An 18,670-nucleotide genomic window follows, 5' to 3' on the forward strand; every position below is an offset into this window, starting at 1 on the left:
ACCCTGCGATAAAGAGCTGCAGCATGGTTTCCACTGTGCCTTATTTACAATCTGAATCACAGCTCCCAACTGGCATGCACAAAACAATTAGGTATAGAGTGGATTAGCAGCGAGTCCCTTCACATCTGCAGCTGGGGGACGAATCCAGCCCAAAATGCTGGTAATGGACATTTTGTTATGTCAGTTGCAAGAGCATTAACCTTCCAGTCTCAACCCAAATCCAAATGGGGTGAGGGCCCCACAGCAAAAAACTACCGTAAACTGTTAACCTCACCCCGTAGGACAACTGGTGTGTACAACAGAAAATGATGCATTGTTGCACCAGGGAGTTCTCTTCTGAGCTTGTACTGGACTGCAGATAAGGTCCTTCTCTGGATCCAACCTGTACTAAGCCAAGCCTGGGAACCCTTGATACTGATATAGGAAGAGCTCCCCTGCACTAACATCTGAGTGAACACAACAAGCTAACAGCTCATAACACTGCAAAAGGTTGACAATTTCTTTGTAAGCTAAGGACCATCCCCAATTCCAATGATGTTCACGTTTTCAACCCAGTATTTATGAATGATAAAATATTTCAAGTGAATTCTTAATCTCCAGTTCAAAAACATCCCAGGATCTACAATCCCAACTTGAAAGGAAAGTCAGTCTTCTATTGAAGGAAGAGTAGCTGTAAAATCTTTGGTGGTATTTTGTGATCTGAGAAATGACTACACAGTTTATCCTGCGGCAGAGCACAACCACTCGCACAGCTTTTCCCAACAGGAGAAGGGAGAAGATGGAATGTGAGCCCACAGCTGTGTCCAGTTTGTGTCATTGGTTCTGACCTCACAGAGAGTGCTCTTGTAGCAAAGTTAAGTTATGGACCACCCTACCATCACTCAGTGCATCTGACTGGAGAGTTTTGGATCCCATCCTATACTCCTTCCCGGTTTTTGCTCTTGGCTTGCGTTGTTTCCTTGACTTCCAGGACACCTGGTTCTTCTAACAGCTGTTAACAGAATCTCTCTCCCTCTCTCAGACGCACACACCCATATCTGCTTCTCTTCAAACACCTATTTTTTGAACTTTGGGGAACTTTGCTTGAATTCATTTTCAGGGGACACAAAGAAAAAAACAGAAAGTAAAACATTAAAAGGTATGGTCTTGTGATCCTGATTTCTCCCACCATCAAGACCCTGCAAGTCCTGGACTGAAATTGGCTGCATCATGGAGCTCCCATACGGAATGTTTCACAGCTCACGGGATAGGTTAGCCTCACTTAATACTCGCATTTTTTGATTATTTTAATGGTCATCCTCTGCACTTTCCCTCCATGTTCCTACTTTCCCGTGGTCAATCCCCCAGGGCACGATTCCTTAGTCCATCCATTCTCTGGCTGGAAAATCTTCTAGCTTCCCTCCTGCCCTTATAGAAACATAGAGCCATAGAACACAGGAGCAGGTTTAGGTCATTTGGCTCTTCGAGCCTGCTCCGCTGTTCAATATAATCATGGTTGATCCTCTATCTCAATGCCACACTCCTGCTCTCTCTCTCCATACCCCTAAATGCCTCTAGAAATCTACCTATCTCCTTAAATATATTCAGTAACTTCACCTCCACAGTCTTCTGTGGTAGAGAATTCCAAAGATTCACCACCCTCTGAGTGAAGAAATTTCTCCTCATCTCAGTCCTAAATGGCTGACCCCATATCCTGGGACTGTGACCCCTTGTTCTAGACACCCCAGCCAGAAGAAATATCATCCCTGCATCCAGCCTGTCCAGCCCTGTCAGAATTTTCTACGTTTCAGTGAGATCCCCTCTCATTCTTCTAAACTCCAGTGAATACTTAATAGGCGACCCAATCTCTTCGCAAAAGACAATCCTGCCAAGCTGGAGTCAGTCTGATGATCCTTCGCTGCACTCCCTCTATGGCAAGTATATCCTTTCTTAGGTAAGGAGACCAAACTGCACACAATACTCCAGGTGTGGTCTCACCAAGGCTCTGGATGGCTGCAGTAAGACATCCTTGCTCTTGTACTCAAGTACTCTCACAATGAAAGCCAACATGCCATTTGCCTCAACTCAAAGTGTTCCTCTCCACAGATGCTGCCAGACCTGCTGAGTTTTTCCAGTAATTTTTGTCTTTGTTATGCCATTTGCCTTCTTAACTGCTTGCTGCACCTGCATGTTTGCTTTCAGTGACTGGTGTACAAGGACACCCAGGTCCCTTTGTACAGCAACATTTCCCAGTCTATCACCATTTAAATAATAGCCTGCCATTCTGTTTTCCTACTGAAGCAGATAACTTCACATTTATCCATGTTATACTGCATCTGCCATGTATTTGCCCACTCACTCAACTTATCTAAATTGTCTTGAAGCCTAGTAACGCTCTCCTCACTGCTCACATTCCACCAAGTTTTGTGTCATCAGCAAGCTTGGAAATATTACATTTGGTTCCCTCATCCAAATCATTGATCTATATTGTGAATAGCTGGGGCCCAAGCTCCAGCAAGTTTGTCAAACATGATTTCCCTTTCATAAATCCATGTTGACTTTGTCTAATCCCGTTGATATTTTCTAAGTGTCCTGTCATCACATCCTTTATAATAGATTCTAACATTTTCCCTACTACTGATGTTAGGCTAACCGTCTGTAATTAAATTTTTTCAACTCTCATTGTGTTACCATTGAGTCCTTGCAATAAGTTTTTGGGAGCAGATTATCCCAATCTTTTCACTGTATGTCATATGATGGCCCTCAGTAAAAAAAAATAAGCAATTATTAAAATAACCAATTACAAATTTGCCAATGAAAGATACTGTTCTATCACAGCAATAAACACAATAAATACTTGAAAATATTATGCTTCCATAAAACAGGTTAGTGTGTGCACACAGGAACGTAACTTTGCCAAATACAAGTCTACCCTCATGCATAATGTCAAGGGATTGCAAAGTCCTAACTCTACAGGACTTCACTGGATGCAAGTACCCAACAAGGCTGCATATATTAAACTGGCTGCAATCTGGGAAATGTAAGGGATTCCTGGGAGAATTAGGGAATGTATACAGGCAGACTCAGATGATTCACCAATTGGAAAACAAGAAATGTTAATCCGTGACGCGCAATGTACACATGAAATGGGGAGAGTGTTCTCACAGCGAGGCAGTAAATGATGAGGTTTGCACGATAACAACAGTTCACTACTGGCCTGTGGCTGTGGTAAGTCTGGCCAAACTTGCTTGGAACTGAGTGGGTTCAAACAAAGGTCACAAGGAGCATGTTTATCCTCTTGACTATCAAAGGAACGGGAAGGATGTTATATGTTCTGCTGATGTAATCGGCCGAATGCTGCATTCTGATCAACTGAGTGAGTTGGATGGTGTCCAAATGTGAATTTATGTACAAAACAAACTGGTATAAGGGCTTTCTAACAATGCAGCTTGGATCATTTTTCTCTCCTCCACTCCTGAAGGCATTGGTAGGTATAGTTTTAACAGTTATAGACTGCCCTCTGGTACCACTCCTAGTATCTATTCTCAATGTGTGCACCTAGACAGTGGACATCGGCAGACTAATTAACTCTGAGACACCAAGCCTGGTCCCATCCTCATCCCCTGTATGGCAGATGCCATAGCAAAGTGATCGGGAGTTGGAGCCATGGCTGATTATTTTGGGACTGCAGTTGGGAGACATGGAAGCAGACTGACAGAGCCCATGTTACCCGAGGACACACGGCTCAGCACAGACCAGGAATTGAACCGGGAACCTTCACAGGAAGCGCTGTCGTCCCCTGATCCATCAGGGCAGCTGACAATGAGTGTCCACCTTGACCCCTCCATGAACTCTTAAAAAGAAGCTAGAAAGGTTCATGAAAACAGGAGTTGGTGGGGTGAGGTGGGGGTAGGGGCAGCCTATTTCTTCTAAACCTCAGTGAAGCTTGTACTTACCATCCACACCATCATGTATGAGAAAATTGCAATCCACAAGGTAGCTGAGACGAATGTGAACATGAAGTACTTCTCCCAACGAGGCTTGGCACAGTTTGGAATGGTGAAGTACATCAGGAAGCACAGCGGCCATGCAATCACCCACTTTATCACATCCCACATTCCCACTGCAGAGACAAAGAAGAGGAGGGGTTCAATCTCAAAACATGTGGACAGCTTTCCCAATAGGCGGGCTGGGGGGTGGGGTGGAAACACAGAAATAAGTTGAGGTGCTAAGGCCGGCATCACAAGCTCCAGCTGCCAGTGGACAGCCTGGCATGGCAGGGTTTATGTTATGATTGTCAATGGATGACTATTAGCTGGGACTCACTGCTAGCAGCAAGTATTGGGAAATCAGCCCAATTGTACAGATCATCAATATCGATCCCTCCATCATTTTCACATGGTCCATCTCTGACACTTCCCTTCCTTTCCTTGACCTCTCTGTCTCCATTTCTGATGATAGACTGTCCACCAATATTCATTACAAGCCTATCGACTCCCACAGCTACCTCGACTACAGCTCCTCACAGCCCGCTTCCTGTAAGGACTCCATCCCATTCTCTCAGTTCCTTCGCCTCTGTTGCATCTGTTCTGATGATGCCACTTTCAAAAACTGTTCCTCTGACATGTCCTCCTTCTTCCTTAACCGAGGTTTTCCAGCCACGGTGGTTGACAGGGTCCTCAACTGTGTCCGGCCCATCTCCCACGCATCCGCCCTCACACATTCCTCTCCCTCCCAGAAACATGATAGGGTCCCCCTTGTCCTCACTCATCACCGTACCAGCCTCCGCATTCAAAGGATCATCCTCCACCATTTACACCAACTCCAGCATGATGCCACCACCAAACACATCTTCCCTTCATCCCCCCTGGCGGCATTCCGCAGGGATCGTTCCCTCCGGGACACCCTGGTCCACTCCTCCATCACCCCCCTGCACCTCAACCCCCTCCCACGGCACCTTCCCATGTAACTGCAGAAGGTGCAACACCTGCCCCTTTACTTCTGCTCTCCTCACCGTCCAAGGGCCCAAACACTCCTTTCAAGTGAAGCAGCATTTCACTTGCACTTCCCTCAATTTAGTCTACTGCATTCGTTGCTCCCAATGTGGTTTCCTGAACATTGGAGAGACCAAACGCAGACTGGGTGACCACATTGCAGAACACCTTAGGTCTGTCTGCAAGCATGACCCAGGCCTCCGTGCCGCTTGCCATTTCAACACTCCACCCTGCTCTCATGCCCACATGTCTGTCCTTGGCTTGCTGCATTGTTCCAGTGAAGCTCAATGCAAACTGGAGGAACAGCACCTCATCTTCCGACTAGGCACTTTACAGCCTTCCGGACTGAATATTGAGTTCAACAATTTTAGATCATGAGCTCTCTCTTCCATCCCCACCCCCTTTCTGATTCCCCCCCTTTTTTCCAATAACTTATATAGATTTTTCTTTTCCCACCTACTTCCATTATTTTTAAATGTATTTCCATCCATTGTTTTATCTCTACCTTTTAGCCTTTTTCGATTCCTTCACCCCTCCCCACCCCCACTAGGGGCTATCTGTACCTTGCTCGTCCTGCTTTCTACCCTTAATTAGCACATTCCTTAGATAATATCACCACCTTCAACACCTCTTTGTCCTTTTGTCTGTGACATCCTTTGGCAATCTCCACCTATCACTGGCCCTCTATCCAGCTCTAACCACCCCCCTCCCCAGCCAGCTTATATTTCACCTCTTTTCTATTTTTACTTAGTTCTGTTGAAGAGTCATACGGACTCGAAATGTTAACTGTATTCCTCTTCACAGATGCTGCCAGACCTGCTGAGTTTTTCCAGGTATTTTTGTTTTTGGTTTGGATTTCCAGCATCTGCAGTTTTTTGCTTCGATCAGACCAATACTGTTCCAATTAGATAATCATTCTGATCTTCTTGTCCTCTCCTCTCTCATTTAAACATTTAAAACTCTCTCCCTCATATTCTTATTATCTTCCATTTTAACCAATATTGCTCTGGTCCTTACAAAGCATGGCCATATGCTACTCTAAACTTTTGTTCCATGCTCCCTCTAACTTCTACAGACGTGGAATCACAGAGTTATAGAATGGTTACAGAACAGGAGGCCATTCAGCCTGTCGTGTCTGCGCTGATGCTCTGAAGGAGTAATTGACCTTGTGCCACTCTCCCACCTTTTCCCTGTAGTCTTGCAATTTTTTCCTTTCCTGATAATGATGCAGTTCCCTTTTGAAAGCCTCTTTGAAAACCCAGTATCCATCACACTCTCAGGCAATGCATTCCAGATCCTAACCACTTGCTGCCTGAAAAAGTTTCTCCTCACGTCTCTGTTCCTTCTTTTGCCAATCACCTTAAATCTATGGCCTCTGGTGCTCAATCCTGCCATCCTTAGGGACAGTTTCTCTTTATTTACTTGGTCCAAATTATCAAATTTCCTCTCAACCTTCTCTTCGCCAAGTCCCAACAGTCCCAACTTCTCCAATCTTTCTACATAAGTGAAGTTCTTCATCCTTGGAACCATTCTCATGAACCTCTTCTGCAGCCCCCTCTAATGCCTTTGCATCCTTCCTAAAGTGTGGTGCTCAAAACTGGGCACAGTTTTCCAGTTGAGGCCGAGCCAGTGTTTTATGCAGAATTAACATCCATAATTCAACTGCTTCCCCCTCCTTGCTAGGTGGAGATGGTGGTGTAATGGCATTGCCACTGGACTGATAATCTAGAGACACAGAGTAATGCTCTGCAGCCTGAATTCAAATCCCACCACAGCAGATGGTAGAATTAAAAGTTTAGTGACGACTATTGTTGATTGTCAGAATCAATCACTGTTGATTGTTATCCTCACTTGGTCTGGCCTACATGTGAGTCCAGACCCACAGCAATGTGACTGACTCTTAACTGCCCTCTGAAATAGCCTAGAAAGCCACTCAGTTGTATCAAACTGCTAAAAAGTCTACAAAGGAATGAATTGACCTAGCATTGGAAACGACAACAGCAAACTCAGCCCTGCAAAGTCCTCCTTACTAACGTCTGGGGGCTAGTGCCAAAATTGCTTGCTTTGGCATGCAAGTAGCACTGTATTGTAGCTTCAGCAGGTAGACACCTCATTTTTAGGTATGCCTGGTGCTGCTCCTGGCATGCCCTCCTACACTCCTCATTGAACCAGGGTTGAATTGGGAGAACTGTCTCACAGACTAGTCAAGCAACAGCCTGATATAGTCATACTCATGGAATCATACCTTACAGATAATGTCCCAGACACCACCATCACCATCCCTGTGTATGTCCTGTCCCACCCGTAGGACAGACCTAGCAGAGGTGGCGGCACAGTGGTATACCATTGGGAGGGAGTTGCCCTGGGAGTCCTCAGTATTGACTCCGGCCCCCATGACGTCTCAGGTCAAACAGGAAACCTCCTGCTGATTACCATGTACCAACCCCCTCAGCTGATGAATCAGTGCTCCTCCATATTGAAGAACACTTGGAAGAAGCACTGAGGGTGGCAAGGGTGGAGAACGTACACTGGGTAGGGGACTTCAATGTCCATTACCAAGAGTGGTCAGTAGCACCAGTGCAGAATGAGTTGGCCTAAAAGACATAGCTGCTAGACTGGGTCTGCGGCAGGTGGTGAAGGAACATTCTTGACCTGATCCTCACCAACCTGCCTGTCGCAGATGCATCTGTCCATGACAGTGTCGGTAGGTGTCGGTAGGTGAAGACTTTGTCTTCACATTGAGGGTACCCGCTATCGTATTATGTGGCACTACCATCGTGCTAAACGGGATAGATTTCGAAAAAATCTGGAACTCAAGACTGGGCAACCATGAGGCGCTGTGGGCCATCATCAGCAGCAGAATTGGACACAACCACGATCTGTAACCTCTGGTCTGGCATATCCCCCACTCTACCATTACCACCAAGCCAGGGGATCAATCCAGGTTCAATGAAGAGTGTAGGGGGCATGCCAGGAGCAGCACCAGGCATACCTAAAAATGAGGTGTCTTCCTGCTGAAACTACAATACAGGACTACCTGTGTGCCAAACAGCATAAGCAGCAAGTGAGCTGAGCTAAACAATTTCACAACCAACGGATCAGATCTAAGCTCTGCAGTCCTGCCACATCCAGTCGTGAATGGTGGCGGTCAATTAAACAACTCACTGGAGGAGGAGGCTCCATAAATACCTCCATCCTCAATGATGGAGGAGCCCAGCATATCAGTGCAAAAAATAAGGCTGAAGCATTTGCAAAAATCTGCAGCCAGAAGTGCCGAGTGGCTGATCCATCTTGACCTCCTCTGGAGGTCCCCAGCAAGACAGGTGCCAGTCTTCAGCCAATTCGATTCACTCCACATGATATCAAGAAACAGCTGAAGGCACTGGATACTGCAACTGCTACGGGCTCTGACAATATGCTGGCTCCAGAACTTGCTGTGCCCCTAGCCGAGCTGTTCTAGTACAGCTACAACACTGGAATCTACCCGGCAATGTGGAAAATTGCCCAGGTATGCCCTGTACACAAAAAGCAGGACAAATCTACCCCATCAGTCTACTCTCCACCATCAGTAAATTGATGGAAGGGGTCACCAACAATGCTATCAAGTAGCACTTGCTTAACAATAACCTGTTCACGGATGTTCAGTTTGGGCTCCAACAGGGTCACTAAGCTCCTGACCTCATTACAGCCTTGGTTCAAACATGGACAAAAGAGCTGAACTCCAGAGGTGAGGCAAGAGTGACTGCCCTTGACATCAAGGCCGCATTTGACCGAGTGTGGCATCAAGGAGCCCTAGCATAACTGGAGTCAATGAGAATCAGGGGGAAAACTCCCTGCTGTTTGGAGTCATACCTAGCACAAAGGAAAATGGTTGTGGTTGTTGGAGGTTAATCATCGCAGTGAGGATGCTTGCTGATGATTACACAATGTTCAGCACCATTCGTGACTCCTCAGATACTGAAGCATCCGTGTCCAAATGCAGCAAGACCTGGACAATATCCAGGCTGGGGCTGATAAGTGGCAAGTAACATTCATGCCACACAAATGCCAAGCAATGACCATCTCCAGCAAGAGAGAATCTAATCATCCCCTCTTGACATTCAATGGTATTACCATCACTGAATTCCCCCACTATCAACATTCTGGGAGTTACCATTGACCATAAACTGAACTGGACTAGCCATATAAATACTGTGGCTAAAACAGCAGGTCAGAGGCTAGGAATCCTGTGGCGAGTAATTCATCTCCTGACTCCCCAAAGCCTGTCCACCATCTACAAGTCACAAGCCAGGAGTGTGATGGAATACTCTCCACTTACCTGGATGAGTGCAGCTCCCACAACACTCAAGAAGCTTGAAACCATTCAGGACAAAGCAACCCACTTGATTGGCACCACATCCACAAACATTCACTCCCTTCACCATTGACAGTGGCAACAGTGGGTACCAACTACAAGATGCACTGCAGAAACTCACCAAGGCTCCTTAGACAGCACCTTCCAAACCCACGACCGCTACCATCTAGAAGGACAAGGGCAGCAGAGACATGGGAACACCACCACCTGGAAGTTCCCCTCCAAGCCACATATCATCCTGACTTGGAAATATATCCCCATAAATTAATTTTTTATAAAAACTGTATTGGAACTCAAGGCCTTGAAGCTCGGATGCATCTATTTGTGGACGCAGGGTTGTGGGGAGGGGAGGAGGCTGCAGGCTATGATCCCTGTGTCTGGATGGTTAGGCCTGAGGTGCCCTTAGAAATTGAAAGGGTGGAGATCTCCTGAGCTGCTAACGCTGCTGCCAGACAATTCTCAGACAAGCTGGGAGAGATGGTAACCCTAATGTTTGACTGATGACTCACTCATCCTACATCTTAATCAAATGTCAATCAGAGCCAGTAAGCAAATTATTGTGGAATGCATTAAATTTTATTGAGTCGCAGTCTTCATAAAAGATGTTTTGCAATCTTTTTAAATGAATAACTGGGATGAAGAGGGCCAGCGGAACCCAGCATCAGTGTCCCAATGGAAAACACGGGATGACTTATTGCATCCTCCCTTTGTAAACAAGGACTTTCTTACCGTCTCCTTATAAGACATTTTCTCAATGTGCCAAAATACTTATTTATGGCGATCAAGGAAGAGTTTAGAAATTCATTCTTGGGATATGCTTGTTGCTGGCAAGGACGGCACCATCGACTGTTGCCCTCGAGAACGTGGCAGTGGACCTTCTTGAACTGCTGCGGTCAACATGCGACTCATGTTGTCGGGTAAGGAGTTCCAGGATTTTGAGCCAGCGACAATGAGAGGAAGATGATAAACAGTCAAGTCAGCTAAGTGACCGGGATGGGAATCTGGAAGTGATAGTCTTCCCATGCACTGGTTGCCCTTATCCTTCTCCTGTGGACACAACACACTGCAGTTCAGGAGACCCAGCTAGTCTGTCAGATACAACTCGATTTGCCTTCCTTGAATCTAATTGTCCCATGAATGTTCAGGCACTGTTTGTACAGTGACACTGCTCTCTGAGTCATATTATTTTCCTTTGCCGTTTGTTTTTTTGTTAAGCTCTGACTTTACAATGCAAATTGAGAAAAATTATCTGTGCACGCCTCACCTTTGTCCAGTAGAAGAGTACAAACATCTTCCAGCCACGTAATGACCAGGCAGCAATTAAACAGAGGACACTTTGCACAGCCACAGCATAGAAAACACCAACCATCAACTGTCCAGAGTTGGGGAGGGAGGAAAGAGGTGCTTGCTGCCAATTTGCAGCCAACATTTGAAACATTAACGATTTCCAACAAAGTTATAACAATTTTCCTCTAGTTTGTGTGGCGTGCGTCACTGGTTTTCTTCAGTTTTGCATTTCTGATTTAGGGGAAGATGTTTAACTTCCTGGTCGCCATAAATGCATTTGAATATTAACCTAGGGAGAAGGTTAACTTATTGTGAAGAGTGTGTGCTGAGAGTCACAGCACATGGATGGATTAATACATTTGGACGCACGTATGTATATCCATTATTTTAAAAAAGGTGTTCAATTGTTTGTGGGATCCTGCTGTGTACTACCTAGTTCTTGCTTTTTCCATGTTAGAACAGTGACTGCACCTTGAAAAGTACATCACTGATGGTACAGTGCTTTGGGACAAGCTGTGGTATTTAAAGGGGTTTATAGAAATGCAGTGCTTTCCTTAATCAGCAGCTTAAAATTCCCCAAGTATTTTAATAAACTTGTAATTACAGGCAGTCCTCAGACTTTGCACACAATTGGTTCCTGAAAACCATGTCGTAAGTTGAAATGTCGTAGGTCGGAATTAGTTTTCCCATCGGAACAACATTATAAATGGGGGATTGGTTCGTGAACCTGATACCCTATTCACTAGTTACCCTTTACTCTTTTCCAACTTAGTTTCAAGAGTTTACGTTTGACATTTTGGTTAATGGTTTCACACTTTTTAACCTGTTTTCGGGATTTTTATAGGGTGATAAAGGGTCTTTTTGGGATTAATCGCCGAAAGTTTTTATGAACAGCAATCCGCGTCCCCGACTTTGGGGAACATTCGGTAAATTCTGACCTCTCCTGGACGGCTGCCCAAGATGTGGCTGACTTGGCTTTGGCAGCTTTGGACGACACCTGAGCTCGGCCAGGGCCAGTGGGTTGCACGGAACCGGTCGGGTGTGGCGTTCCGGGAGGATTGACATCAGACCGGAGGCGCCGGAATCCCATTGTAATCAATGGGAAAGCTGCCAGCAGGACAAGGTCGCATCTTCACTGGCAAGTCGCGATCTCATTTCCCGCTGTTTTCAGATGTTCGTTCCCATGCATTCGAACCCCTGCCCGAAGCCCACTTGCTTTTGGGGCCGTTCAACGTCGGCCAAGCCCAGCTAGCACCCTCTGGTGTGCGGGAGTATTTGGAGGGAGGTTCCCCGTTTACCCGGGCTTGTTCGGGGTCAGCGACCCAATATATAATAAAAATATAAAAGGGCGGCGCAGAATGCAGATGTGCATGTATGAACGTTTGAACTTGTTCACTGGCAATGGCATCGTAAAGTCGAAAATGACATTGTGGAGTCGAAACAGGGTGTCAATTTATAAACATCCTATGTGCTGTTCGTTGTAACTCGAACATCATAAAGTCAAGGACTGCCTGTATATAGTTCCTTTAATGTAATGAAACATCCCCAGGCACTTCACAGCGGAATTATAAAACAGAATATGACATCGAGCCACATAAGCCACATGACCAAAAGCTTGGTCAAAACAGGTAGGTTTTGAGGAGTGTCTTCAAGGAGGGAAGTGAGGTAGAGAGACGGGAAGGCGTAGGGAGGGAAATCCAGAGCTTGGGGTCCAGGCAACTGAAATGAGGGAGCAATCACAATCAGGAATGCACAAGAGGCCAGAATTAGAGAAGCACGGATACTTCTGAGGGTTTTGGGACTGGAGGGATTACAGAGATCGGGAGGGGGCAAGGCCTTGGAGGGACTTGAAAACACGTATGAATTCAGAATCATATCCATATCCAATTTGTTTACATGTTCCAAGGCCACTATTGCACAGCCTGATTTCAACCCACATGGTATTAGCAGGCGAAAATCCACAGCACGCAACATAAATCCCAAACACTATAGCTATGGAATATCATGGTAGGGGGGAGTTCTGGAGCAGACTGCAGTCACCTTATCATGCAATCTCCCAGCAGAGGGAACTCGAGAGCAGATTCTGCTGGCACATTCGATATACAACATACACAGCACAAGGAAAACTGTATACCATCTCTCACTCGCTGAATCAGGCAGCATTAAAACAAACCATACAGCTTGCACATGTAACAGTGGAGGGTGCTTTAGAATAGACTCACACAGGCCACCTGAATATCTCTCTAAACACTTTTCCAAAACCCACCAGGACTTAAATCTCTTCTTAAAAGCAGCCCCCAACTCAAAAAAAAGTATGACTTGTATTTGTATAGAGTCTTTCACAACATCAGGGCACCCCAAAGCACTTTACAGCCAATGAAATACTTTTGAGGTGTAGTCATTGTTGTAGTGTTGGAAGTGCAGCAGCCAATTTGCGCACAGCAAGCTCCCATAAACAGCAATGTGATAATGAACCAATAATCTGTTTTGTGATGTTGATTGAAGGGTAAATATTGGCCAGGGCACCAGGGATTGATTCCTTGCTCTTCTATAAATAGTGCCATGGGGTCTTTTATGTCCACTTGAGAGGGCAGACGAGACGTCGGTTTAATGTCTCATCCAAAAGACGGCACCTCCGATAATGGAGCATTCTCTCAGTACTGCACTGGAGTGTCAGCCTAGATTTTTTTGCTCAAGTCCTGGAGTTGGCCTTGAACCTACAACCTTTCACCACTGTTCAGAGGTGAGAGCGCTATGAACTAAGCCAAGGCCGACACAGACAACTCACCTGGTAGGTGGAATGGCACATAGGGCCCTTCGCCTTCATCCTCCTCCTCTTCCTCTTCATCATTTTCATTGTTCTGGTTGTCCTCATTCTCGTTCTCATTCTCCCTTTCATTGCCGGCCTCAGTCCTGTCCTCTTCCCTCCTCTGTCCATTGACATTCCTCTCGGTGGAGTTGCTCGGCCCTGTTCCATTCTCGATGTTGTGTTTTGCCGGCATTTTAATGGAAACCTCGGGTTCTCCGTTGGAAACAGTCTTGCTGCTGATCAGCCTTTGTCTCTGAAAATGCAGAAAACAACAAAATGGACTGTGTTAGCACCAGTTAAGGCCCATAGGCTGGCTGGGGGTTAAAGGGCTCAGGTCTATGTTTTCATGAGGAGCTGATATAACTTGTGGCTTCAGGAAAGAGAACAGAAATATCAAGAAAAGCAACCATAAATCCACAGGGGCAAAAGGCACCAGCTCAACTATCAGCCTTTTTGGCTTAAACAAGATCAGGTCAACACAGACTTTGGAGCCTTCAGCATTCAACTATTTTAATGACATAGAGCTACCTTCAAATTGAATGCTGTCACCTCCTTGTAACATGGGGTCGGAGTTTCTTTTCTGGTACAGTGCCCACCGCTTACAGGGTCTCCACTTACCAAAGGCTGATATTGAGCAAATGGCACTAACTATTTGCCATTACCATCAGGTTTAAACACAACACATTAAACACGCTGGCTATTTTGAGCTGTATGGGAGATGGAAGCTTTGCCACCTTAAGCTGCTGCCAGCCCACCTTAATGCTATTGAATTGATTTCCTCTGTAACAAAGACATGCATCCCTTATTCAATACTTCCATGAGCTGCAGTGGCAAGTTGAGTCTGTAGCGGACCCAGGAGCATTAGGGAGAATTACAATAATCCAGGGATGGAGACCCGGGGAAAGTCTGTGCAGCAATTTTACTATCCACTCATTAGAGTGGACAAGTCGTGTTAACACCAACGCACCCGCTTTAAGTGGTGAGGACTGTATATAATTCTCATGCTCCTTGTCTGCTCTATGAGTTACAGTAAGCCATTGCCTGTCTGATACATGGCTGTACTGTATGGCCTGGCCACGTTATCACACCCGTTCCCAGGATAGCTGGCTGCCTCTTCAGCAAAAAGCAATGGAGGAATGGTAACTGGAAATGAATGGGAGTCACGGGGCAGCACCAGAAAGGCACTGAGCTGAGCCAAGGGGGTTCCCTAAAGAGTTAAGACTCCATGGGATCTGATAGTTTCTACGCTGCTAGGACCATGGAAAGGTTACCTATGGGAACGTCAAAGAGGTATGACAATAAGATTCACATCCAGGAACTATACTCAAGGGACAGTCAGAGAAATTTCACTGGACTTCCCCTCAGTAGATTGAGCAGATTGTCTCCAAGGCAAGGTGAATTATAATTAGTATGTGAGTAGAGTGAGCTTGATGGCCTGAATGGCCTTTTCTTATTTGGTGGTACAGAACTTGAGTATTGCTGAAAAAAGGGACATACAATCAAAGCTTTTCATCTTGCACTTGTCAGGATGGCTCACAAGAATTTTCCAATAGTAACAGGGGAACAGCAATTTATACTGCATGAGAAGAGAGTGCTGATTAATTGGCAAGTGGACTCGGACTGATGGAGGTGTTGCCATGGAGAAAGCAGCATGGAACAGTTAACTGCCCAGCTTTGTTCAAATTCAAACCGGGCGGGTCAACTCTGATTGGCCAAGGCATGTTCTTATGTTCTTACTGGGTTAGTTACCCCAGTCTGCAGTTGTGTGGTCTCCTCGTAGCTGATCAAAAATAATCTCAGGATCAAGAGACTCTCTGAGTTTTGGAGTTAAGGTGACGCTTGGCGCAAATGAAACACCAACAAATAAAATATAAACCCTATGATTTTTTTTTCATAAAACAGTATTATTTTCCATTCTTCCCCATATTAGTGGCAGCTTTCCTACTCATTTTTAACTTACGGTTTGTTTGCGTAACATTTACTTTAATTATAAACTCACTCTACCCTCCCCCGCTCATATTTCCCTTCTTGGTCATCTATGCAAGAAGCACCTTCTAATGCTATCAGGAGCCATCTGCTGGGAGTTTCACAGACCGGGGTCCAGGGACAATATTCTCTCCTATCCTGCGGCTCCTGGTTGGTGTCTCTCTCCTTCTCTATATTCCATGGTAAGGCAGCTGGGGAAAGCAGCAGGGTGAGATGGTTGAGAATATAAGTGAGGTCTTGGTCCAATGTCGTAATCTTGAAAATCAGATTGCAACAAAGTCGTAGGCTTGAATTTTATTGCAGGTGTTGGGACCCTGACATCGCGACGAAAAGTGGCTCGTGGGCCCAATGCGTGGGATGGGGTGCAAACTCTAGATACTGCTGGTCCAATCATAGGGCTGGCAGCTCTGAAGCCTCAGCAGCACCACTGGGAGAGGCGGTGACCTCTGAGGTAGGCAGCAGACCCCAGGAGCTTGGCCAGGTAAGTCCAAAAGAAAGTTTGGTGGCTGAGGAGGAAACCCTTCTGGGGTTGGCGGGGGGGGGGGTTTGTTGGGGCCTCCAGGGCTGCCTTCACTGCCTGTGGCCTCCTATTCGGGCCATCCAGCCCTCTGATGGCCCCTTGGGCTTCTGCAGGGATGCCACCTCCATTAAGCTGGCAGCCTCCACGTGTGGCAGCCCCTGTGAAATGCCCTCAATTGGGCCTTCGATTATGCTAATCATAAGTCCCAATGGCGGGATTGAGTGAGGGAGTTGTCCTGGTACAGCTCCTGCTGTTTTAATAGCCCCCAACCCTGTCTCTGCTCCCACTACTTGAATGGCCGGTAAAATTCAAGCTTTATTTTCAGTAAAACAGAAGTGGCAGATTAAAGGGCACGCTTCTCTAAAGGGGCAGAGATCACTGCATTGTTGGTCTTAAAGACTCAAAATAAAAATTTTTATGGTTAGGCCAGGGTTCAAACTCAGTGTGTAGGGGACGTGAATACCTTGAATTTGGGTCATTACACTGCCAGACATCGACGTTACATTCCTTTGACCCTTCAACAGGTGGGAAGCTCACACCTGAACCTTCACCCCTGACACCTGCTGCAGTTGATGGGAGTAAAATACCTCATTGATGAGCATGCGACTGGCCATGCTGAGCCTGGTTTTGGGTCCAAAGTGACTGGTTATCATGATCCTTAAGCTGGCTTCAGAGAAAGAGAGCTGGTGTGGATAAGCCGAGAGCAACTCATCTACCATGAGCACTGAGGAGTTGCGGCAGAAGTTGGCTGTGAAAAAATGATAACAGGATTAAGCCTTGTGACTAAAAACTCTCACCAGCCGCAGTCTCCCCATTCGGACTGCAGCTTTTCTTTAATTCCCCCAAAGCTGTTGCTATTTCCCCAAACCTGTGAGGCTTCTTAACTTTACACACTCTCCACTACTTAGGAAGCTGGCCTTCCGAGGTTGTCCCGTTGTTCGCAGTCGCCTGTCACTCATTTTGTTTTCTTGTCCAGAAATTTATAAACACGAAACAACTATACCTTCTTCAAAAAAAAAGTCAATTTGTTCCCCATTTGTGTTTGTGAATTGCGATGTGGGAACATCTATTGTTCTGCTTTTCAATGAATTTTCATCAACAGAACATGTCAGAAGTTACACAAGCTATAATATTCCCTCTTCCCGCCCCTATCCTGTTATTTGTCCAGTTTGGAATTGGTAAGTGGTGGCATCTCGAGGTTGGAAGCCTACCTGGGGGTGAATTAGAGCTACATATCTAATCATCTTCCCTCTGCAAAGTGCTGCACAATGACGGGGCATTCAGATTAGCTCCTCAGCTGGGAGTCAACAAAACTTAGCACAACCAAGATGGCTGACAGAAATGAGCACACTATTCGATTATGAAGTACCAGGGGTGAGACGCTATGTAAGAGATTAGAGACGCTGGGGTTGTTCTCTTTAGAGAAAAGCAGGTTAAGAGGTGGGGTGTGGGGACGGGGGGCAGTGGAGTGGGGGGGGGGTGAGGGTGATTCATAGAGGGGTTCACAATTGTGGGGGACTTTGGTAGAGTGGACAGGGAGGATCAGTAACAAGAGCACACAATTTAAGATACTTGGTCAGAAATCCAGGGGTAGATGAGGAGAATTTGTTTTGCTTAGGGAGTTGTTATGAATGCACTGCCTGAGAGGCTAATGGAAGCAGGTTCAATAGGAACTTCCAAAAGGGGAGGTGGATACATACTTGAAAGAAAAAAAACTGCAAGGCCAAGGGGAAAGAATGGGGAAGTGGGACTATAAATGGATAGCTCTTTCAAAGAGCCAGCACAGAAAAATGGGCCAAATGGCTTCCTTCTGTGATGTCTGATTCTAAGTACCCATTGCACCAATGGCTGGCCAGGCCTTAGGCTTTTTCTAGGCCTTTGTTTCCAATGTGGCTTCATAAGCTGAAAGTTACCTGCCCGTGTTCTTCAGCTCTCTTGTTTGCCAAGAGGAAATGCCAAGTGTAATGAACATCTTCCAAATTGATGGCTCTGTTGACAGAGTTCTGAGTTCAGATTTTCTGAAACTAAACTACCTATGAACTCCTCCATGGAGGCAATGATTTTTCTTTAAAAACAGGAAGCTTTTCATTTCCCACCCTTTAGAGAGCTGTGCACTATGAGCCAATACCTTGTACAAAGATCCATTGAACCTTGACTGTTGCCGTTGAGGCTATTTGGCCAAAGGGTGGAATCTCAGGCAGGCCTAAGCTTGTCCTCGCTCAACATCTTATTTTGCGCAGCTTCAGTGGCGGGAGGTGGAGGTGGGGGGTACTGGGGGGAGCAGGAGGCAGTCAAGGTCCAGGAGTGGTGAGTGGTAACCCTTCTTAATCACTGGGCCTTGTGTGGTTGGAGGAGGGTGGGGGGGGGGGGGGGGGGGGGGGGGGGGGGGGGGGCGCTGTGCCAGGGCTTTGTAGCAGTTTTTCTTAAAATAATAGTCGATGATTATGGTGCACATTAAGATAAGGGATGTTAGTGCTGTTGGATGAAAGACTTTGCATTTCAGGCTTCAAATTATATTCCTAGTACAAGTATACATCTGCTATAAATATAGAATAAACATCCCTCTATATTCTACATCAACAGAACACCTCAGCATCAACCTCAGCCTCAACCTCCTCTGGGTTCCATCACTTCTATGTCTCTCCTTGTAAAATGTGCCCTTTGTGTGAGGTGCATTGTGTGAATACTAGATACTGATGGACATGACTTTTATAGAACTGTTACCCACATGGAGCCCAGCC

The 18,670-nt window shown here is 46.0% G+C and overlaps 1 protein-coding gene across 1 annotated transcript in view; it reads right to left on the reverse strand.

Annotated features, from left to right (window-relative positions):
- Positions 1-18,670, reverse strand: part of slc24a3 (solute carrier family 24 member 3) — a 374,289-nt gene that overhangs the window by 11,242 nt on the left and 344,377 nt on the right. Inside the window, exons 11-13 of the mRNA XM_041182903.1 lie at positions 16,517-16,677; positions 13,403-13,676; positions 3,936-4,102 (exon numbers count right to left, since the gene is read on the reverse strand). Of these exons, the coding sequence (XP_041038837.1) occupies positions 3,936-4,102; positions 13,403-13,676; positions 16,517-16,677 (602 nt within the window). The remainder of the gene's footprint in view (positions 1-3,935; positions 4,103-13,402; positions 13,677-16,516; positions 16,678-18,670) is intronic.

Source organism: Carcharodon carcharias, chromosome 2, assembly GCF_017639515.1.
Source record: "Carcharodon carcharias isolate sCarCar2 chromosome 2, sCarCar2.pri, whole genome shotgun sequence".
NCBI lineage: Eukaryota > Metazoa > Chordata > Chondrichthyes > Lamniformes > Lamnidae > Carcharodon > Carcharodon carcharias.